Below are 24,501 nucleotides of genomic sequence, written 5' to 3'. Positions count from 1 at the left end.
AAATAGCTAATTGTAATCAATTGGTTTCAAGAAGAATCCTGTAAGTTTTCAGAAGTTAAAGGAAACTCATGGGTTTCACTTTGCATTAATCAGTTTGCGTCTAATTTACTGTATTTTCAACACTGAATTTCATGCAGTGTTTAAAGATTACCCCAATATGAATGGACAGAGCCCCAAAGTGCTAAAGGTACTTCCCATGTTTCACTAAAGCATTGACTTTGTGGTTATTTTGACATTAGTTGGAGTAAACAATTGTGAAAGGCTTACACTGTGTAATTTTAGTTTAATGAAACACAGAAAAAATGTTGGCATTAGTTTTCTGGTTTCAGCCATATAAATCAAAGCTGAGCCAAAAAAAATTAAGAACAACTTGTCCTTAACTAACAACAAAGTATTCATGAATTATTTTCTATTAAAGATCTGATGTTACAGAAGGCATGTAGATCATGTATGGAAACTTCTTTCCTTCCAAACTACTAATGGAGAATCTCTAGCACTGAAAATTTCTAATACCAAGAAAATAATGATTGGAAATGAGTTTCTCAGAATGAGAACTGAACATTTAGAAAAGAAAAGATAATTTATGCCAGATCTTAAATTTTTTGCCGCCATATAACAGACTGTGTTCAAAGCTACAATGTCTATTCACAGTAGACTCAATGGATTACAGAATTTTCAGAGAAATTTCAGGCAAGTCTAGGCCCCACCTAGGTAAAAACCATAAGGCCAGTTAGAAAATTTAAAAATGGTGACATCATCAAAGGTGATGTATGCCAGAGAAGAAGCAGAGTTCCTGAAAGTCACTGTGGGAATGAGCAGTGTCTGTAGCTGGGCAAATACAGATTCCACCATCATTACAGGGAAGCAAACTGAAAGTGGTTCTGAAATCGTGCAGGAAGTCTTTTGTTTTGATTTGGGTTTTTTGTTTGTTTGGGGTTTCTTTAGCCCAAATTGAACTCTGAGTTCTGGTGTGCTTTGCTTTTGCAAGCAATGTAAAGTGCAGCCACTAGAACACCATAAGCAGTTCCCCTTGTTTTTTCTAGTCCTCTTAAGCCCCTGCTGGCTTCAGTAATTCTGTATGTTTCAGCAGATCGGTCTGTAAAGCATTTGACATTTCTCTTGAGTATCTTTCACACCTGGAACTGAATTTGCTGTCTCTGCCTTAAGTATCCTAGTGTCAATGGATGTAGAAGGAGCCTAAAAAGATTTATGCTGTGGCTGTTATCTGTATTGTGGGATCTGTCATTGGTTTTATCCAGTTCACTGGTGATGGTGGAACATGTGTGTGAGAGGAGATGTAATGCTACAAGAATTCAGTCATTTATCATTTTAAGGAAATGACTAAAAAGTGAATGGACACGACAGCTAATCCCACAACTTGGTCTTTGCTCTCTTAGTGCTTTAGGGACATGTGAACTGTACACTAGTTAAGCATGTGTCTTGAAACTTCTACCCTTAGACTGAAGGACCAAGGCAGCACCATGTCTGTAATCTCCCAGCTCAAACACCACATGGCATGAAACAAAGATTCCTATTTGGAAGAATAAGTATTTTAGAATATGATGAGAGAAGCAGCCTGAAATCAGAAGCAGAAGTATTATGTTTTAGCTTCCTTGTGTCTTACAGAAAAGTATAAATTGTCATGAGCCTCAAAATTTAAAAAGATTGACTCCATTTGCTCTGCCTGCATATCTAGTTAAGACTGTGGAACCTAGTGTATTCTGATAGCAAACAGATATTTCCAAAAGCCTTGAAGTGATTCCCAAGAGTATATTGTTTTCACTTTATCTCGACAGTCACCATGTTCATAAATAAGAAAGTTACTGTTTGAGTCAATACCCAGCTTGCACAGGAGCTGTGAACATAAATCATTGAGAAAACAATGACTGCACTGCCTTGCTGCAGCTGGAGATTATGGAAGGAAATGAAGAAGCAGAAGGCTACTAGGTCTCTGTCATTCTTCTGGAGGCGACTTCTTGCTGTAAAAACAGTGACATGGGGCATGTGGTCACACTGCTCAGAGCAGACACTGCGTCCCAGCTAAAAAAGAGCATCTCCGCAACTGGGTTTTGTCTGCATGAGATCCCTTCCCTCCTCCTAACTTCTGAGCACAAGATAAATCTCAGGGTGGGACTGATAAGGCTTATGAACAGCTGTAAGGGGCTTTAGCTGTCATTGGTATGCTGGAAATGAGAACTTGCACAGAAAATAGTATACACATCTCTAGTTGTAGAGAGTTGCTGTCTTTGTTCATTGAAGGAGGTATGAGTATTTAACATTATCATCACTGCATTAGCACCTGTGGTATTTAGACAGATCTGAAATTATTGACACCACTTAACCTTAAAGGGATAGAAACAGCTTTTGATGTGTTTAAGCACCTATTGAAGTTTGCATCATTTGAAGCCAGCGAGCCACTGAAATAGCCACTCCCGTAACATAATTTCATGTGGGATATGCAAAAAATATTGCATTTTTCTCTAGAATGTTAATGTATCACAATAAATTGGGAAGAATACTTGCCTGCTTTATTGTTCTAAAGTTTAAAAAAACCTCACTAATACAAGAAGCCTCAAAGAAGTTTTACTTCAATACTTCTCCCAGAAAAAAACCCCTTACATTATACAGCAAAGTCACATGTACCAAAAAGGTTATAATGCACTAAGAGAAAAATAGCAAAATGAAACTGTGTTAGGCTGCTGGTTCCTCATATGCCTATTTCCATATATAGTGTAAGAAAGGGCTTTCCAATTGCAAACAATACTTGTAGGGATGTCCTTCTGGAATAATATATCTGTATTGTCCCTTTGAGACAATCAACCGTGATAACATAGGTAGTATTAATAGGTAAATGGACAGGCCCATGAGAATATTCCTACCAGTCAGTGTTCACCACATGACCTTAATCAGATGGAGCTGAAATGAACATATGCAGGAATTACCACAATCTTTGCAGAGTCCCTTAGGAACAACTATGTACCTAATACTCTCAGATTTGCAGACCTAGAGAGAACAGAAAAGTCTTTAAAGGCGAGACATTAGCTGTACAGTGAGTTAAATGTTCTGATACATGGTTGAGATAAATGGAACAAAAACCAAATATTTGGATTCTAAACTCATCGTTCCCTTATTTCTACAAAATCAATACATGTACGAGTTTGTCCTGGAGCATGTGGAAGCCCAATTATGCACTCTGCTGCTGTATAAATATGAAAGTGCTGAATGCTATGTAACTTTATAGACAGATATACGTATGCAGTTAACATATAGCAAGATCAAATTCAGTATGAGTGCACACTGGGTAAATGGGCACTGAAAAGTATAAACAGTAAGATACTTATGCATTGAAAATATATATACCTGTATTAAGTGCTTAGTATAGTGGCACAGTGCCCACAGGCTCTCAGTATGAGAGCACATCAGCACATTCAGTGCTGTACGTAGGAGGTCTCTTGAGGTGCCCAGACTTTGGCGTGAGGAGTGGTCACCTGACTCAGGGACTGGTTACTGTGCAGGTACCAGTAACTCAAATAGTGAACTTAAGAAACAGCTCCAGTTACAGAATTATATCCGGAGATAATTCTACATCCCCCCAAAATATTCAGACTTTAGTAAAAAAAAAGTGTATCACATCAGGGAGTAGGGAAACCTGCCAGAAGATACCAGTCATTCTCACTCAATGGCTCCAATCTAAAAAATTACCCCCTTGTACGTTTACTAAAGTGCTAACCTTGAAATTCATATTATTAAAGATTACTACTACAGTACCTTTTTCATGAACTTGCCTCAATCCTAGACGATAAAAAAGATGCATTATCACTTGTTTTTAATTTTTGGAGACATAATTTCATGTAATAAGATGGAACAAAATGTGCTGCCATCATATTTAGTACTCTGTGTTGATCACAGAGGGAGCACACTACACCAGTCCCAGCTAAAGAGAGAAAAGAAACAGATGCTCAGTCCTCATTTTGAGTAGTTACACATGGCTTTAAGTGAAGGGTAAAGCTAAGTGGAAGTCTTGCTGATGCATCCAAGGTAGAAGCTAGCTGTGAGGTCTGCAAGTACAAATTCTGCTCTAAATGAAGTCACAGTCACACCCAGAACTTCTTGCATTGATTCAGCCTGATAGGAAGTATCAGTACAGCAGTGACAGACAAAAGGACCTTCATGCACTTAGATATTCAAAACAGAGCACTGTTTCCACTTCTTTCCAGATATTAGCCTTGGTGGAAGACTGAGTGCTATTTTTAAGTGTTGTTTTTCTGCACATGATGAGCTGTGGAGAAGCAGAAAAAACATTTGCTAGTAGCGTATTTGAAATCATGCTTCTATTTCTGACAGTATTGTTTGCTGTGAAGATTATCATGATTTCTTAAAATACTCAGGTGAAAGAAATACTGGAGTAGAATAAAGGTCTTTCTCACGTACATTCACAGTGACTTTTTAAAAGAAGGAAAAACAGAAAAGAGAACAAAAAGATTAAAAAAAATCAAAACAAACAACTTGAGTTTCCCAGGAAATATCAACACATCTTTAAAAGTCTCAGTTATTAAGTGCTGGTACAGTAAGCACTGTATACAAGTTCTCTGAGGCAATTCAGCTGCTGTTATTTTTCAACAAGTAATTTATGGTTTTATTCTTGTCTAGATGACCCTCGGGGCAAACATCAAAAAAAAATACGAAGCAAAACCCAGAATTACCTTAATCTTTATGCTGTAGATGGGCTGCGGACTCTCTGTATTGCAAAAAGAGTAAGTAAATGCAGGCTTTTACTTAGTTTTTAAGGAGAGTCTTTACAAAGATTACTGAAGGTATTTATTATTTTATTGTTCTTGATTCCTAACTTCTTTTTCATTTTATTCAGTAAAGTATGAATGCCTTTGCATCGTATTGACTTTGCCCTCACATACTCTTTGTAACAGGTTCTCAGCAAGGAAGAGTATGGCTGTTGGTTAAAAACTCATTTAGAAGCAGAATCCTCTATTGAAAATCGTGAAGAACTTCTGTTTCAGTCAGCACTGCGGTTAGAGAGGAATCTGCATCTGCTAGGTAATGAAATGAGAGCTGGACATGAAATTAAAATGTGATAAAAATTCTGAATGCTTGGCTATGAAATCCGTCCTTTCCCTTAAATTGTTTCTGACAGTATAGAAATTGGCTTTCGTGGGACTTTATCATGACTGTCACGTGCAGCACCACAAAGGAATAGGATATAATTAACATTAAAGACATACCCTGTTTTCCTGCTCCTCCTCATTTTATCACTGGTGAGGTAAGTGGAGTAATAGCAGGGATGAATTTGACACAATATCCTAAATGGGAACTGCTGCTTTAAAGAAGAGGAGGACTTGGCCCAACGTGTCTACAGAATTTCATTAGTTCAGTGCTGCTTCAAGGTGTTGAAAACTTCCCTAACTCCAGGGGCACCAGAGACACACAAAGCAAAGCTCACAAACTGCATTTGTGAGAGGCATCAACTTTCACATACATCAGGTTCAGCACATGCACTCAGGGCCTGTGTATTCTGTGGCAAGGGGTTGCTGTTAAAACTAGTGTATGTAAAAAAGTATTGCAAGAGCCAAATCATACTCTTTTGAGCTGAGATGTTGAAAGATGTTCACCAATTGCCAGCATGGATCTGGGAGACAGATCCACCTCACCCAACTTCTAATGCGTCTACTACAGATCTCTGAGCCTCAACATAAAAAAAAAAAAAGAAAAACAGTGAGCTCTGGCCAGTAGTAAATGATCAGTCGATCAGTTCAGTCATTCCCTAAGTAACTTGTACTGTGGTTTATAACTTGCAATGATCTGTTATCATTAGGTTGTGGGAGTAAAAATTCAGTATGGAATATATTTTTCTTTATTTGGATAGCAATAGCTTTCCCAAGATTTCCCTAAGAATGTGTTTTCATGTAAATGACTTGTGCTCAGACTTAAGGGGACTTCTGTTGTTAATTCCTTTTTTTCAAGGAAGAATCATAGAAGAAATAATTAGCTGAGAAAAGTTTGTTTTGTTTTTCCTGTTGTTCCAGGTAACTTGTATGTCTGTCACTTCCTCATTTGCTAGTGGCAGGGCTTGCATTTCCTCACATTGAAGTCTCTATGACACTCAGTGGAACACTGATGTACCAGTGGTGACATTGAGCTTGGTCCTCAGTGCCTTTTTGCCACTTCTCATATATATGAAAATCTTGTCTCAGTCAATTGATTTATGTAAGCTTAAAACAGATACTCAGTGTCTTGCAACAGGTAGAAAGATGCATTGAAAGCATGAAAATGCACATTTTACTGTCACATCATGGTCAACAGATTTATGATTTATTCTCTGCTATATCTCATTTGGGTACCAGCATCTTTCTGCAAGAGCCATGAGCAGCAACAAGGCACTAAAAGGTTTATGCTTGCAGTCTAATCTGCTGTTGCAAATCTGCAGTCCTGCTATTAGTCTCCTTCAAAAGAGAATTTCTAGTGACCCACTCTTCTTGCTGAGAAAAGGCAGTTAAGACCTTTAGGAACTGAAATTATCTCCAAGGACCTATGCCTCTCTAGCAACATTCAGCAGAAATAATATAGATATAGGGCATAGAGACAATAAGCCTTGTGAACCTCTGGAACTTGGAGTGGCATCTGGTAGCTTTTGACATTTTGAATTCTGGATTTGTTATTTACAACTGTTTACCACAGCTACTTTCCTTTTGTCCTCAATACCGCCCAAAAGCTGCCCAAATCTTGCAACCATTGGTAGTTTAGCTGTCTCCCAGTAAAAGTGGCTGCTGGTCTGGTTGGTGTGGGTTTTGTTTTGTGGGGTTTTTTTGTTTGTTTTTTTTTTTTTTTTTGTAATCTAAGCTTAAAATTCAAGGGCAACCCTAAATGTTCATTTAATATGGAATGTTTTGCTTTTTTTGTGTGCTTAGGTGCAACTGGCATAGAGGACCGTTTGCAGGATGGTGTTCCAGAAACCATCGCGAGCTTGCGCAAAGCTGGGTTGCAGATCTGGGTTCTTACTGGAGACAAGCAAGAAACAGCTGTTAATATTGCATATGCCTGCAAGCTACTAGATCATGATGAAGAAATTATCACTTTGAATGCTGAATCACCAGTAAGCAGATCCAATATACAAGTTGACTAATTAACTAGTTTTGCTTTATTTTCAACTTGTACAATTAAAAGTTTGATGGCTTTTTTCCTTTTCCTTTTTTTTTTTGCTTCTTTTCCTGCTTCAGCTGTAATTTTCAGGTAGGACATGGCTTTGAATACTTTTCAGTGAATCATGCGTCCAAACCATAGCCTCATGTATCATTACCTTACTGAAAACATGTAACTGTGTGCAGTGAACTCCACCATGAATGAAAATATGCCATAGCAGCATCAATCACTTTCTTCAGTATGCATTCTCAAAACATCCCTATTTCTGTGTATTGGCACTAATGGGTCTAAAAGCAACCTGTTATTAAGTGCATGTTGAGAAAAAAGCAATTAATAACCTGTTGAGAAATTGTGCTTTAATTTATGCCACTGAAATGTAGTATTTAGATAACTCAGTCATTCATGTTTTCTCAGGTGGCTTTTTCTCTGGAGATAGAAACAATATTTAAATTTTGACGCTAACAGTGAGAGGCAGAAAACCACATCTACAATAATGCCTTGCTTCCTAACAGACCTTTTCTAATCCTTCTGAATTACTGGTCTTTCCTGTGCTCAACTTGATGCAAGCAGTCACAAAGAGTTTACTGATATGGTCTAACATGCAAGGAACCAGACTGATAGAGCTGTAGTCCTTTTATGGGGTGATAAAATTGGACTTCAGATCAGCAGAGGAGAGGTAGGTCGTCAGTATTCAACTCCAATTTCTTTCAAAAAGGAAGAAAAGATAACAGCAATTTCCATTCTTGGGTGTATCAACTGAACTGGTAAATTAATTTTCCATGGTTTTTCTTTTTAGTCATACTTTGCTGTAAGACCAATAGCATTTCTTTTAAATGTTCTTATATTCTCAATAACATCTTCTAGTTGAGTATGGCTAGGAGAGAGATTTTAGCTTAAATAACCTTTAATTGGCCTTTAACAATGCATAACTCTTTGATCTGAGTTGTGGGCGTATACATGGTGTTCATCACCATAATGGAGTTCATCACCATACTTAACTTGGTACCAATTATATATCATTTCTCAGCACTGTTATTCTGAGAAGGAGCTAAAAGAAATTTAGCATACAAAAGTACATGTTAAAGAAGAATTAGATTTTAAGCCTTTCTACTCTTTACTGTTGTTATATCTTCTGCAAGAGTTAAGTGTGTTCAGAACAAGTAGAAGATTATTAGAAATTAAAACTTTACCAGCACAGCAAATAATACATTCCCCATATTAGTTATGCCTAAACATACAGCAAACAGAAGCCTTTCAATACATGTTCTTTTCTCTCAAGCATTTTTATTTTGAATTTCTTTTCAGGAAACTTGTGCTGTCTTGCTGGAACAGTGTCTGCAATGCGTAGAGTCTAAATTTTCAAACAACACAATAGACGGAGCTACTGGAAGCATGACTGTTGGGTTCACCCCTCTCTATCCACCTTCTTCCCCTGTGCTTTCCAGCTTGGGCCTAGTCATTGATGGAAGGACTCTAGCTTATGCCCTGGAACCCACACTAGAAGATAAATTTCTTGCACTAGCCAAGCGATGCCGTTCAGTCCTGTGCTGTCGCTCTACTCCACTTCAAAAGAGCATGGTAGTGAAACTAGTCAGAGACAAACTCAAAGCAATGACCTTGGCAATAGGTAAATACCTCCGTTTATACTAGTCTGCCTTGATGTATACTGTGTCTTGAAAATTTTGATTTTTTTTGACATGCAACAGAGCCCTCCCAGCTGCCTCACAAATGAAGCAGCCGTCCAGTTTTGTCTGAAAACATGTTGAACAATTCTAATATATTTATTCTAACATACTTACTCAAAACCAGGATAAAGCTCTGGAGTAGTATTTGGGATTTCTTCCTGCAGAAGTTAGGTAATCAGGACCTAGTTATGCTAAGAGGTTTTGACATGTGTAAACACAGCTGTGAAGAACTGGGTTTTCTTATGCTGTGCAAAACACCATTTTGCAATCATTGTATTGCACCCAAAAATACTGTGCTCAGTGTTGTTTCACCCAATCATGCCTAAACTCAAGGTTCTGTCTTTATCATCGCAAGGCAGCCATAAGCACAGGCTATTACTTGGCCTTGTCATTATAGAGAGTGGATTTACAACTGGTATCATAACAACACTTACACTTCCCACCTAATCACTCAACTGGCAAAGGGGAGATTTTGGCAGTCCATCTCTCTTAAGTTTGACAGGATCTTCCCTGTTTCTATGATTTTTACACAAGTCAATCAGCTCTTCTTCCCCTAGCTCAAGTTTAGGTTCATGTTTCATTTGAAGATATGCTTTCAGCATATACTGTCACAAATACACTTGTTTTCATCTATCTGTGTTGGTTAATTATATCTGGAACACACATGGGTGGGACCTGCCCATGAGAAACCCTAAGTACATATAAAAATTGTACATCAACATCACCAAATATGTGCTGATTATCACAATCTTCATGCTGAATGTATTATATCTTGCTCAAATATTCCTCCCTCCCACTGAATTTATATCTTTGGCTAACTGACTGTTAATAATTTTCATATGTTGTAAAAAACATCTGGCTCATTAACTTGAATGATCCAGAATGCTTAAAAACACTAGTGGAGACTGGGCAGCTTGTATGTTCTTTCTTTCTGAGCATCTTGAGCCTATGAGTTGAGCTTAAGCTCTTGCTCTGGCTTAAAGCCTAGCTGTATGCATCCTCCCTTTTAGCCAACATGAGCTAATTTGGGTTGTAGCCTGCAGAAAAGGAGACTCGGGGATGGCCTTTTCACTCTCTACAATTTCCTGAAAGGAAGGACTGCTTCCTTGTAGTCAGGTTGATCTCTTTCTCCAGACAGCAGCTGACAGAACCAGAGGACACAGTCTTAAGCTGCACCAAAGGAAATATAGGTTGGATGTTAGGAAAAAAGTTTTTACGGAAAGAGTGATACAGTACTGGAATGGTCTGCCCAGGGAGGTGGTGGAGTCACCATCCTTGGATATCTTTAGAAAAGGATTGGGTATGGCACTCAGTGCCATGGTTTAGTTGAGGGGTTAGGGCATGGGCTGGATGATCTTGAAGGTCTCTTCCAACCTTGTGATTGTGTATCACACAGTCACAAAGACATCAGCTTTGTCTGGTGAGTGGCTGCCACTCTTACACATGCCAACAGGAGGGAAACTGATGACATGTGGTGGGCACCTCAGCCACTGAAGTTTAAAAGGAAGCGTCTTGTTATAAGCTAACACAGTGTCATTTTCCATTAGTACGCTGGCTGTAAATTTAAGAGGATAAGAACTAGATACATATCTCATTCTGGTATCCTGTCTACAGCACCTATCACTTGTGGGATCATAATTGCAAGCAGAGTAGGAAGTGGTGGCTCTGCAACCATTCCAATTAAATTGCCTTGCGTGTACTGAAGATCTCAGACTGGTCAGCTCTACTCTCTTGACTTTTTCTTTCATTCATCTACTTTTAAACTTTTTTTTAGTATTTTTTACAGTGTAGACATTTTCATTGGCTTTAGGCCTTCTTGCACTTAGTCATACCTGATTGCAGGCAGACTCTTAATCAGGAAGCAGAAGTATTGGGGATGCTTATTCTCATCATTCTGCTGTTTACTATTGGTGCAGTTCAAGCCTGATACCTGAATTTTAGGTATTATTAAAAAGAAATTGATTTGTTTTGTAATTTTCCTGTGACAAAAAGGTCTAAAAAGATCAGAATGTCTTGGAAACTTTGCAAGCTTTGAACCTTATATTCTAAAGGTGTATCCTCTCCTACTGCACATCTCCATTACTATACCCAAGCAACACTTAGTAAACGTCTCTCTTAACTATACTCAACCAACACTCAATAGCAACTGTTTTTCCTTTGTTTTGTTGCTGCCAGCTATTGTTGATCTGCTAGTGACAGCAAAACTGCATTTTGTCATCTTTAGGTGATGGTGCTAATGATGTCAGCATGATCCAAGTGGCAGATGTTGGTGTGGGGATTTCTGGTCAAGAAGGCATGCAGGTAATGTTGCTCATCCATGAGGGCATGAAACACTTCTTATAGGTCACATTGTTCAGACTGCCTCTGGATAGTCAGCACAAATAAAGGAAAAGCAGCAAGTTGTGCTGAGGAGTGCCAGTTCTGTCTTATAAGGGCTCTCTCAGCTTGAGTTTGAGCTCACACATGTTCTGAGATCCATGACTGTTTACAAACACTCTGCCTTCTCAGAAAATTGAACTTACCAGATCTCTCTAAGCAATATGATTAAAGAAATAATTTGCTAAATAATTGTTTAAAGGAGAAAAAAACACCTCAGCTATGCATTATTTAAGAAATAAAGGTTCATGTTATTCCCCTCTCTCCTGTATTGCTTGGGTATACTTCTTCTATGGAGTGGCTGCACACGCCAGTACAACTGATGTAATAGCTATTTGTATAGTGTGGTGGTGACCCTTAGCCCAGCCACCCACACATCTCACTCACTCAGCTTATTCAGACAGCAAAACAGTAAATAAAGTAGAAATTGTGGCCCTTTGCAGAACCACTGCTCCTCACACCTTATAGCAAGTCTTGGTTTGGCCACATTTCCAGTCACAGGGAAGAGCAGGATGAGGGTGCTTGCCTTGTAGTCTCCTGGATGTGTTCCACCTGTGATTACTGCATTTACCACTCTGTAAGAGGTACTTCTCTCATCCCCAGAAGAGAGGATGTATATGTATAGGATGTATGTATTATCTCAGCCTCCTCTACATCAGTTGCAGTGTTAGGACCAGACTTGGCAGTAAGACACAGAGAATGAGGAGGATACCTTATTTCCACAACCTGCCTTGTATTTGGGCAGGCTGATTGCAAGAGAAAACAGAGTAGCTGAGTATATGTCAAATACTCTACCAGGAAAGTGGGAAGTGTTTCCATCCTGAGGACCTGAGCAGATGAGCATGCTCCTTAACTTAGTTACCAGTGGGTGGTTCTCTGACCCAAATTGCATTTTTTGCAACATTGGCTGGATGTTTTGCTCAAAAGGGAAGAGAGGCCTCCCTCACACAGTGCACAAGTTGGCTGTAGAATTTTATTTAATGGGATTTCATGAATGCTGTAATTTATTTGGGTCGACACAAAAAAACTTATAAAACAAAAATGTAATTGAGCTATGAACTTGGGTATCAACTTTTTGCATTTTCTGACTCCTGATCAGCAGAAGCTAGGACAGGTCACTGGAGAAAAGTCAGTGGATATTTTTCTTATTTATCATGCACTTTTCAATGTGTATGCATCTTCAAATCCTGCAGGCAGTCCAAGCTCCAGAGAGCTCAGAGAAGGCTGGTTTTGTGGGGTCCCCTCCAAACCTATAAATTCAAAAAAATATGCTGCAAACATTTTTCTTGGGTCTTACCACCTCTTATGAACTTACCAATAAGCTGCATCATCTATGTATTAATTCAGATACTTTTTTTCCTAATGCAGACATAAACTGTTCGTAGCATTTTTTTGACTCCTTGGCCCTTTATGCCACTTTCAGTTCAGCTCATACATTTATTATAACTGGTTCTCAGATCCTCTGGCTTTTGCAGTGTATCCAGGTCTGAAAGCTGTTGTCTCATTAACTCATTAAACTACCTGGTTTTATTTCTAAATGAAAGTTCAGCAGAGTGGAAAATGTTTATAGATCACTTTCCTTACTGCGAGTCCTAGGACCCACACAGACCTCTTTACTATGAACAACTGTCAGAATTGCACACATGCAGGTACTCAGAAGGTGTTGAGCATTTAGATGCCTAAGACAGCAATACTGTCTGATTTATTTTCTTTTCACATTCTGTGGAAGCATGTGGAGCTGGAAGAAAAAAAAATAAATGTGAAAATCAAGTGGGTATTTTGAGCCTAAGTAAACATGCAAATGTAATTGGATAACATATCTTTCTCTCTATGTTCCTCACCATAATAAAAATGGAATAAAAAAAGAAAAAAATCGTGACACTTCTCAGAGCCTGCTGAGAAGTACTGTGTTAGAAGCACAAATGAAGCTAACGGGTTTGTTTTGACATTGGAATAGACTGAGATGGGGTGGAGGACAAGGAAGCAGACATAGCATAGCTGTTTTCTACTCAAACTGCAAGATAGCTGTATGTCTGCAAGACAAATCAGACTTCAGTGCAGGGAGGTTATAACAAGTGTGTCTCAGTACCTGAGAAATCCTAGGATGTGTCAACATATTAAAAAGTTTCTCAGTCCTCATATATAGCTACTGCTTAAATTGCAATGCATTTCTACACCTTCTCTTGCATACTGTTTTAGAGTTTATTTTATTAGCTTCTACAAGCACCTACTTGGGAAAACTAAGCCCTTTTGATGTTTTACCAAGAAAGAGAATTAGGAAAACTTAAATGGAAATATGTCTCTCATTTAAAAATACAGCCAAAGTATATCTAGCAGAGTGTAAGGAAGATACTGCTCCTTTGGAGGTTTTCACCTTTCCTCCTGTTTTTGCTGAACTGAATTGTGAGAAGAAAGGTGATACCAAAACAGAAAAAGAAATGTAAAATAATACTAAATTAAATCTTAGTGTGATCTTAGGGATAAGGAAAATCATGAAACACCCCTGATAACACAAGTGGGTCTCATCTAGATATACAGTACCCTGAAATTTAGTCAGAATTAGAGAGAAACTGTGATTCATTTTGTCAGTGTCATCTGACAGTCTGCACAGTCCCAGAGGACTCTCATCTAGTGTGATTTTTTCTCATACACAGTTACAGAAAATGTGTGATTTTAAAAATCCCTCAAAATACTGATATCTCAGGACAGCCAAGTAAACTGTATAAACCAAGGCTGCAAATAAAATTAAAACTAATATTTTTGTTGTTTTTTCTATTAAAGTCAAATCATTATGATGCAACCACTTAATTGTGCTGTTCTTATCTTTTTCTCTGGAAATTCATTTTGCTCTGTAAGTGCACTGTAGTTTTTACAGAGAAAGATACAGTCACCAAGGTCTTCACACATGAAGCCTGGGCTTTCATGCTCATGCAACTGCAATTGCCAGTCATTCTCCCACCTCGAGCTCTTTGTTGTTGTTTGTCACCATCTGCAATGCAGGCTGTAATCTCCTCTGGGTGAGGACCGGGTTGCCTTGAGTTTGCCCATGGGTGTTTCACATCCGTGCAGCAATAGCTGCACTTCGTAAGCACTGTCATGAATTTCATTCTTCATGAGTACAACTTCCACTGCCTGCAGGAGTTGAGAAGATGACTAGATTCATTGGTAGTGTTGAAGGGATGCTTTACAATAATGATTCCAACCTTTGTGTCGTTGAAGGCGGTGATGGCGAGCGACTTTGCAATCCCGAGGTTCAGGCACTTGGAGAAGCTTTTGCTTGTTCATGGCCACTGGTGTTATTCCCGACTTGCCAACATGGTGCTGTATTTCTTCTACAAAAATGCAGTAAGTGTTTGACTTGGCAGCTTTATGGCACCACATGTTTCCAGGGTTTATTTTGTGCTAAGTGAGCATTAGGTCAGCCTTCAAATGGTTTATAAATAAGCTGCAAAGAAATTTGCAGAGCTGAAAGACAGCTGGCTGCCATTTGCAGAAATACGGGACCCACTCCATAACAGCTACAGTGTGCTGCTGAATGTGCAAATTAGGTAACACAAATAACAAGCACTGCTGAAGAAAAGTTTCTTTACTGAGCAGTTTTGCAGAATTTAGCTGGCTGGATATGGGAGTCTTCAATGCCAAAGTCATCCAACATTGGTCCCAAGTAGCAGTTGAGTGTGTTTGCTCTTCCTGACTGTATCTCATCATTGTTTATGAATCACTGTACATATTTCCTAGTGCCTTGAGATAATTTGAATCCTCTCTGTGTCTCAGATGCAGAGACTGGGAAGGTTTTTTTCCTTGATTTATCTTATTTCCAACTAATCAAAAGAGTTCATTAGAAAGGAAGCACATGGTGGTAAAGAACGGGTCTGTGTTTCCTCCGTGGTGCATGAAACAGGACTCAATCCAGTACTGGGCATCAAGCCAGAAGCAGCTCAACTCCTTGGCCTCAACAAAGGCCCTTTGCATTGATCTTGGAGTACAAAGATGATTGATTGAAAACAGCCTAACAAGGAAACCAAGAATACCACCAGCTGGGTGGGAGTCACTGGCAGGCACATATATTTGCTCACTTGCAACAGCTACAACTCACTTTGGGAGCAAGGCATATGGAGAAGCAAGAAAAAGAGGAGAGATAGAGCTCTTATATCAATGTTTGCTTCAAAGGGCAATGTATGAATTGTGTGCAGGAGACTGGATTTTGTCCTCAGTATCAGAAGTGGCTTTCAGTTTTGTAAAAGTTGCTTTCCAATTTTAATCTAATCCTCAATTTTTATTAGAAGGAAACCATTATTTGCTCAAAATTTTGAACATCACCAGAATATCTAAGGGTGCTAAAGAATTAATGAAGAGTCTTTTTGTTAAAACAAGCATGTTAAAATAGATTCTGTGGTCAGAGCAGGGACTGCATGCAAGTGCCCTTTCAGACATAGAAGAATGAAGGAACTTTGTAATCTGAGCTGCTGCTTGAGTCAGAAATAGCAAGCAGATTTAAGTAATGCTGCACTGAGTGGAGAGCCACCTGTTGAAGTACAGCAGTGAAACATGGTGGTGTTCAGATCCATCAGTTTTAAGGCTTAATCCTGAATGATGCTGAACATCTGTACTCCCACCCCCAGTGCTGGATGTTTCCAAGGTACCCATTGGCGTTATCAAATCTGAACTTCCAAGAGCTGTATGCATAGCTATCTTATATTAAAAATTAAAAAAATAAACCCAGAAGTAATGCACATAAGACACTCCAGCAATCAGCAGCCAGAGATGCTGCTTATACATCAATGCTTTTGTTCAGCTTGGGTAAAATCTTCCATTTTCTGTGGTACAACTGCCCTTGATTACAAGTATTATTTCTCATGCCATTTTTAATAAGACATTTTCAGAAGCTACTGCCTCAAGGCTAGAAAATAACTGAAGAGATCTCTTTGTGTTGGCTGTGTTTTGGCAGCCTTCAAAGCTTCCTGAGAAATACTTGTTGCTTCTGACTCAAAACTGTAGCTGGATAGCCAGCATATAGACATGAATACGCCTGACACAGTGCCTGCCCTTAAGGAAAGATTGTCAAAAATGGAAAGATAGGAGCACCTGAACCTTCTGCAAGGAGACTATTCTGGATGATTCTCTACAGAGAGTCAAGATAGCTGCACTACAGACGTTCTGCAAGCTTTCTGTTTGCTTAAGTGGTTTCTTTTCCCCATTTGTTCATACTATGAAATTTTCCATTCTCCACTAGAACCTAGCTAATTTAAAATTTAAACTTCACATTGCTGCAAAAGCCATTTTGAAACTTAGATGACTTCCCCAAGAAGATGTTTAGCTTCATGGAGATGATAAAAATACAAGTAAAATATAAACTAAAACATAGCATGATAGGCAATATCTGAGCTTGATGAAAAGGGATTTCACGTAAACAAATTTTACCTGCACATCTTCCTGTTTATACATTGTCTCTGCAAGGCAGCACTAAAAATTTTTTAATATATACTTCATTCACTGACAAATTCTCTCTGGGACCACATTCATAAAACAGTCTCATCTGGCAGGGGAGAAAGGGAAAGATTTTTTACTTAAAATCTTTATGTAAATTTGTTTTGTCTTTTTCAGAGAGGTAATACACAGAGGCAAGAGAGAACATTTGAAATAAAATTTTAAAAACTTGTTTAATACAAAATAAAATTTCAGGAGAAAAAAAAATATTATTTAAGCCTCATTTATTTGTAAAAATTCCTTCAACAGCACTATTAAGACCCATAGTAGAACTGGAAGGAAGATTTTCAGCTGACTGTATTTTCATCAAAATATCTATTTTTGTCAGAGCCAAATTTTTTCCAAGACAGGTTAGCAAGGCTCTAGAGAGAAAATTTACGATCTCCAGGATTAGCTGCATATTGTTTTAAAAGAGTGATAAAAAAGTACATAAATGTACATATTTATTGTAATTTCTTTTTGAGAAATTACTCAAGAATTTTTTGTTGTTGGTTTTGGTGTGGAGAAGAAATAATTTTCAAAATATATTCAATTTGGGAATGAAACTGCTGTGTCCCAGACAACTGTACTGCAGAGGGTAAGGTCTGGTAACTCAGTCTTGTTTGGGCCATAGTAAGATATTTTTCTTGAAATACGTTTAGAGAAACATCTCTAGAGGTTGTGCTTACAAAAATACTACCATTTAACTTTCCCTAGGGTAATTTATAGAATGAGCTCACCAACAGTGATGCGTATTTGCTGCTCATTACAAGCCACTTCAATGTAGTATGTGAACTTTCCTTGAGCATTTATCTGCTTTATATAAATGCAGAAGATATATGTATATATGTATGTGTATGTATATGTAGAAATACATACATGTATGTACATTTGTGTACTGCAGGACTTTCCTCTTATTCTGTGGAAATTCCCCTTTACAAGACAGGTTTACTCTCCTTAAAGCAGCTTTCACTGACTAAGCACAACATAGCCTTTGTTTTCCTCCTATGTTTAATTTTCAACCACATTTGGGCACACAGATAGAACAGATCTGTATTTTTCTCTGTATATCTAAAATTCATGAAGGATTAACATTCTCCATCTGACTGAAAGTTTTTTGAGAACAGAGTACAAAAAGAAGAGGAAGTGAAAGGAGAGGTCATGTCATTTCCCATCTTCATCATTAAAAGGAGGAAAACCCTCAACAGTTTCCAACAGTTTTCTGGTTTTAATCACTTTACAAAGAATAATAAAAATTTTAGTTTTAGGAGAACCAAACATGGGAATTTATTCTCTAGGAAGCTGGCTATCTTTTTCTAGGCCTCAAATCCTTCATCAGCATCTGAAATCAGCACCTTTATTGAGCCCTCTGGATTCTCCATGCTGAAGACATTGTAGAAAAAATTAGTTGTGTGGTTTGTTTCTTTTTGGGTGATTCCTACCCAAGTAGATGAACAACCCCTCTGCATCTGTGTATGCAGCTGATTCCTTCCTCGAGCTGAAGAAGGAGATTGAGGAATCTTTACAGCACTGCTAATTTGCTGAGTGTCAAAGCACAAAGACTGAATAGTTAAGATGATTTTTCTAGAATTCTAAATTCACCTTCCTTACTGCTACTGGTCTCATGTTGATCTTGAGAGAAGGCTCTGCATTTATCTGTTGTAGACTGCAGAAGTCTCCCAAAACATCTCCAGCCAGCAGAGGGTATTATTGTGGCAATTCTTGTTCTTACAGTAGCTGTGTAAGTGCTGTGACATCAGTACTCATTTACCTAGAGGTCAGTGGTGGTTGGGAGAGCTTCTTACAGTTAGTTAAATTGCACCTCAGTGTTTCACTTGAACTGAAAGTTAATTTTGTGTGGTGCCCAAGGTCTGAGGTTGCAGCAGCACAAAGACTTGCAGGTGTGCCAGGTGTTTGCAGCTTAGCCAAGTGGTCCATGCATCAGAAAGTGAGTTAAAGAGCAGGTATCCTCACAAGGATTGCTCACATGTTCAGCATTCATAGATAAGTTCTTGCAGAGCTGGAATGAGAATGGTTTCAGAACACAGTGGGATGATGATCCTCCTTATCTTGTTATATTTACAGCATTACTTGTTCTGTTTCAGATGTTTGTGGCCCTTCTCTTCTGGTACCAGTTCTACTGCGGGTTCTCTGGCTCATCAATGATTGATCAGTGGTATCTGATCTTCTTTAATTTATTCTTCTCTTCTCTTCCACAACTGGTTACTGGTGTGCTGGATAAGGATGTGCCAGCTGAAGTGTTAATTGCTGTACCTCAGCTTTATAAAAGCGGACAGAATATGGAGGTAAAAACTTCTTGATTGCTGCAGTTTCTTTCCTGAACATCTTTAGTTTTGACTGAAAACCAGCCCTGCTCCCAAAGAGTAGATGAGTGGTAAATACAGTCTGAGAAGTCAGTGTTATTACTCTGTGATACTTCTTATCTGAGTCAAAATGCCAAAAGTACACCTAAACAAAAGACACACTAACAAAAAAAGCCCCAACCAGCCATATTTTTAATACGTATCAGGAGAGAAGGCTGGATGATTTAATTCAATCTAAACTGAACACCTCCTTCATGGTCCAGGCTCACAAATAACGAAAAAAAAAAAAAAACCAAAACAGATTGCACTTTGTAGCTAGTGCAGGCTTTTACAAAATAACCTCACAGTACTTATTCAAAACTTCACTTCCCAGCCCTTTACAAAAAGAAGACAAAGATGGCCTTGGTAGTAAGCACTTAAATTTAGTCTCTGAGGGAGGTAGTCACAGATGACAGATTCAGCTGAAATATCTGTTGAAAACACCTTGTCCCCATCTGCTTGAATTGCACAATGAAAACAAAAGGAATTGCAGGAGGAATTTGAGCCAAACCATTCCTGGTAATTACAGGTACAGTGTACCGTGGGAAAATTTTGCTGTTTGGCAAACTATCTATATGGGGAGGACCTTGTTTTGGGGGCAGAAGCCTTCTTAAAAATGTCTTCCAAAGCTGTCCTCTTAGAGGACACAGTAAGTGGTTTTGCCTCCAAGTGTACACCTGTATTTGGTACCCCACACATGTAGTAGCATTGCTAGATACTCTCCTGGAAAGATGAAAGGAGAATTTGAGTATAACTTATTTTAGTCCATTAGTCCAAACTCTGTCCTTTTCATCTGTTGTTTTCTGTTTTCTACATTTCTTCTGTTTCAGTGCATCGCACTTGAAAGATCTGTACTATTAATACCTTCCTCTCTTGCACATTTTTAGGATGATAGAAATCTTGTAATGCCTTAAGGCTTGTTGGGAGGTTATGTCTGCCTGTCTTCAGCTGGCAAACTGAGAAGTCTCCCAGGTTCACAGAACAGTTATTTCTCATAGAGAAGCCCAGAAATCATTCTAAGTTTGTTTGTTTGTTTGTTTCTTTGGGGTTTTTGTTTGTTTTTTTGGGTTTTTTAAAATCTATTGATCATATTCCCTTTATAGTTACCTAAAAAGGGATTTTAAAAACCTAAAAATCTTGTTTGAGGTGGGATCTCTTTGAAAAAGGGCCTACAGTATTGTAGAATAGTTTAGATGGCTCTGGAGGCCATCTGATCCAGACCCCTGGTCAAAACAGCTTCAAACCAGAATGAGATTTCTCAGGTCTTTATCTAGTCCAGTTTTGAATGTCTCCAGCACTGGAGATTCCACAATTCCTCTGAGCAGCCTGATGCAGTAATTAACTATGCTAGTTCAGGAGGCCAAGTAACATCATAATTCTTTCAAAGCATCTTTCCATTCCCATTTTTAGTCTACAATGATATTTTCCACAAAAGGAAGAAGACCTGATCAAGCTAGTTATTGGAGATGTAGAATATATACCAAAATTATATAACCATTTTTCCATTTATAAACTATTTTTCCTTATATCTAGGTCCTTTATATGACCATCCATATCCCTGCAATTGTATATTTCTGTAAACCAAAATGTTAGTTTAATATTGGTTTTTAGCAAGCAATTTTATGCACATACTTAAAGATGTATATATACATATATATGTTTTATATAAATATTTGTAGCATAAATTGCTGCATGAATTGCCACTAAAGACCTTTGCTGTGAATGTTCTCTAAGTACATGTGCATTTTCTGTTTTCTGCCAATAAACACCTGTGTTTGTGCTTATGCCTATGTGATGTAGAACCCATTTATTCCTGTTCATTAGTGGTCTGACTGTAGTGCATAAAAAAGGGCACCTTCATAAATGTTTCCTGGCCTGAGCATCAGATTAAAATTACATCCTCTGCCAGGGAAAAAAAAAAACACAAAAAAAAGAAAAAAGAGGCAAAATACTTTCATCCCAGAACAGAGTGACTTGCAGGTAGACTGTTCATGCTTCATCCTCCAGAGTAGCTAAATGATTGGCAAAGTTATGAAGCTATTTTCCCAAGGCCTTAAAACTGCCCTTGAAATATCCCCCTCAAAATCCCTATCCTGGCAGAGAGGATCTTCATTATGATCTGACCTTCTTTATGTTTTATTTAACAACACAGGAGTACCAACCACACATGTTTTGGATGAACATGATTGATGCTATGTATCAAAGCCTGGTTTGCTTCTTCATCCCCTATTTTGTAAGTGTTTGGTTTAAGCCATTCTATTTCAAGCATTGGAGGAGAACTGGCAACACAGCTTGGGCTAAATTCTGTCTTCTTTCTTACAGACTTACTATGATTCAGAGGTGGATATCTTCTCCTGGGGAACTCCCATCACCACAATAGCTCTTTTCACCATCATCCTGCATTTGGCTATTGAAACCAAAACTTGGGTAAGGTATCCACAGCCTACACAGATGTATGCCAGCCACTGGCATAGACATAATTCTTCTCTTAGTGCCACCTTTCAAAAACATAAGATGGTTGCTCCTTTCCCTCAACACATTCTGTTTTTAGCAGGCATTTTAAAAAAGCATGGAAAGGGTTTTAAAAATATGATCTGAAAACAGCTTTGTAGTGTTGTATTTATAAGAATTTTAAAATATACAAGACTCTAAACTCTTTGCTGTGCATGGATTTGACTTCAGAAATTAAGAAGTTTTAATATAAGTCACAGTAAACTTCTCAGAATATAAAGAATCGTTATACTTATGTTGTTGATTTTTTTTGGTTTTTGTTCTAGACTTTTCTCCACTGGTCATCTTGCATCTTCAGTATAATTTTATTTTTCTGTGTGGCTCTGGTTTACAATGCTTCTTGCCCAGTCTGCCATCCTCCATCCAATCCCTACTGGACCATGGAAAGGCTGATGGGAGACCCTATGTTCTATTTCACTTGCATTATATCACCAGTTGTTGCATTGCTGCCCAGGTATTGTATCTTCTCTCATGTCTTTTTTTGTATGTAAAGGCACTTCATGTATATGATTGGGAGAGCAAGAACATTTTACACTCCCCATCTTTTGTTTTGCCTAACAGCCAATTGAGTTTCTTTCAGCAGCTGATTGTTTGAAATCAGGCTGTCTAACCTGTTCTGTGCTCCTGACCACAGGAACAGACCACAGCTCCTGGCCAAGGACCACAGGAATGGGATAATTGTGGTCTGTTGGTCAAACCTCCTGGCCATGCAGAGGTTTGCTACCCTGCGAGGTTTTCTGTGATGCTTCTGGATTCAGTCCATCCTCACATAAAATTCACAGTACCCAGATTCTGATAGTTTGTTGTGAACATACTTGCTTATTTGCAGATGTAGGAAACTTGTTCTGCAGACTTGTCCCTATTGCCTTCCTCATCAGGAAAGATGAAAGACTGTGTGTAATCACAAGGTGGATCACTGCCTAAAGATACAGATTTATTACAATGCCTAATTAAGTTATTAATGAAAATATTAGCCCAGCATCCAGAGCTGTCCATCTGCAAGCTTTCTTGTATGGAGCATAGGAACAGCACATAGAACTGTCTTATTTTTCTGTGTTGCACTTTTGTCTTGGATGTTTTCCCTTAATAACGTAGTGGGTATTTCCTTCTTCCGTTTCTTCTCACGTGGCCATTCTCATCTTGCAGGTTCCTGTACAGAACCCTTCAGGGAACACTATTCCCAACCCAGCTTCAGCTTGGACGCCAGCTGAGTAAACTGTCCCCAGAGACTCGTGCCCAGCTCCTCACCAAGTTGAATGTAAAGGAGACAATGTGCCAGACACGGCTCTTTGCAGACAGCTTCTCCCCGAGCCTCGGCTCAAACACCAGTGATTGTTACAAGGCTGATAACCAAAGCACTCCTTTGCCAGCCTCTCCTCAAACAAGGGAGTCACTTCTCCGAGAGGACACAGAGGCAGACCACAAAACAGATCAGACTGCGGCTGCCTCTCCCCAGGGTGCTGTGCTGTATGAGGAAAACAAGCTCCCCTCATCAGCAGCTGCTCTGGAAAGGTCCATGGGGTTTCGGGAAGTTCAGTGTGGCACTGCAGAGGTGGAGTCGTTGCCTGTGGGAACAACATTCCCATGGAGCTCAGCAGTCGACCAAGCAGACTTCAGTTTGTTGAAGTGGATCACATCAACTCCACTGTTCAGTCACATTGGGACTGTTTTACAGGTGTCATCAAGCAGTTTACAAAATGAAGCACAGGACAGTATGTGTGTGCTTGGCTCTGCTTTGCATGTGGACTTCAAAGGCTTAAAAGAAGAGAGCTCAAATAACTTGCAGGACAAAATGAAAGGAACCCCAACTGATCATTGTAAAAATGACAATTCTGAGACCACCTTTTTATGATGGGCCTTAAATATATTTATATATTTTCTATTTGCACACATTTATAGTGAGATTACTCTATTTGTTTCCAAAGGTGAAACAGAAAATCAAAGGTACAGAATGATTATTTAAGAATGTTTAAATACAGTTTATTAAGAGCTTTAAATATAAAAAGAAACACTTGAAAGTTCCATTTATATTGTTTTATTTTTTCATCTCATTTTGTAAAGAAATGCCTTTTCTTTATTTTTCAGATGCTTCTCTTTTATTCTGACACATACTGTAAAAGCAAAGGATCTGTCTTCCATATTTGAAAGGATTAGATTCAGCAACAATTACTGATATCATTATAGGCCATTCAGTAATCAAGGAGGAAAAACCATGATAATAAAGAGTCACTGTCATCTGCTTGCCAGTGTATTTTGTCACTGAGGCAAAGCTGTGGAATTATTATACACCTCTCTGTAAATGTTAACAATATCTTACCACCGCATTAATAATACTGGTATTTTATAAATGACACCATGTTCTGATATTGCAGCCATAGCATTTGATGTGTCATGATAAAACAATAAATAAATGACATCCATATTGCAAAGTGACTTCCCAGTCTGGCATTAATTGTAACTCAGCCCTTCCCTTGCAGTAGCTGGTGTTTGGCTGGGCATGGCCTTACATCATGCTGTACAAAAAGCTTGCTGCTTGTTTGTAAGGAAGGATTTGGTGGCAGAGAACTGGTGCCTCATGTCTGCTGTAGAGTTTGAGCTGGGAAGCCTGTGATCTTGAGTGCTGGAGCACTACCACAGCCACTGCTGGAGGTCTGTTCTGATTGCTGGTGGGGTGAAGGACTGGCAGAGTGGAATTTTGTGAGACACCTTTGCTGTTGCTTCAGTCAGCTTAAATGGAGTCCTTGGGGGTGGTGAAGCTGAATGACCAGCAGTGAGGGTACATGATAAGCAGAGCTATTTGAGCCCGGTGCAAAGCAGGCTATGTCCAGTCCCAAAAGCAGGAAGCTGCACTGCTTTCTGAGGTTATCTCTGAGCCCATATCACGTGGTTGTAAACCCCAGACTGCCAGGGGTACACGGCTGCCAACCTGATGGATCCCAGGGGATTTA

General features: G+C 38.8%; 1 protein-coding gene across 1 annotated transcript in view; it reads left to right on the top strand.

Moving 5' to 3' along the window:
* ATP10A (ATPase phospholipid transporting 10A (putative)) overlaps positions 1 to 23,979 on the top strand; it is a 108,951-nt gene extending 84,972 nt beyond the window's left edge. The window contains exons 11-21 of the mRNA XM_064711301.1: positions 4,651 to 4,754; positions 4,926 to 5,052; positions 6,921 to 7,105; positions 8,458 to 8,779; positions 11,062 to 11,138; positions 14,433 to 14,558; positions 18,785 to 18,985; positions 21,195 to 21,275; positions 21,365 to 21,469; positions 21,820 to 22,007; positions 22,700 to 23,979. Of these exons, the coding sequence (XP_064567371.1) occupies positions 4,651 to 4,754; positions 4,926 to 5,052; positions 6,921 to 7,105; positions 8,458 to 8,779; positions 11,062 to 11,138; positions 14,433 to 14,558; positions 18,785 to 18,985; positions 21,195 to 21,275; positions 21,365 to 21,469; positions 21,820 to 22,007; positions 22,700 to 23,405 (2,222 nt within the window). The 3' untranslated portion in view covers positions 23,406 to 23,979. The remainder of the gene's footprint in view (positions 1 to 4,650; positions 4,755 to 4,925; positions 5,053 to 6,920; positions 7,106 to 8,457; positions 8,780 to 11,061; positions 11,139 to 14,432; positions 14,559 to 18,784; positions 18,986 to 21,194; positions 21,276 to 21,364; positions 21,470 to 21,819; positions 22,008 to 22,699) is intronic.
* The last annotated feature ends 522 nt before the right edge of the window (positions 23,980 to 24,501 follow it).

The sequence above is a fragment of the Zonotrichia leucophrys genome, chromosome 1 (genome assembly GCF_028769735.1).
Source record: "Zonotrichia leucophrys gambelii isolate GWCS_2022_RI chromosome 1, RI_Zleu_2.0, whole genome shotgun sequence".
NCBI lineage: Eukaryota > Metazoa > Chordata > Aves > Passeriformes > Passerellidae > Zonotrichia > Zonotrichia leucophrys.
This window is presented reverse-complemented; position numbering and strand designations above follow the sequence as displayed.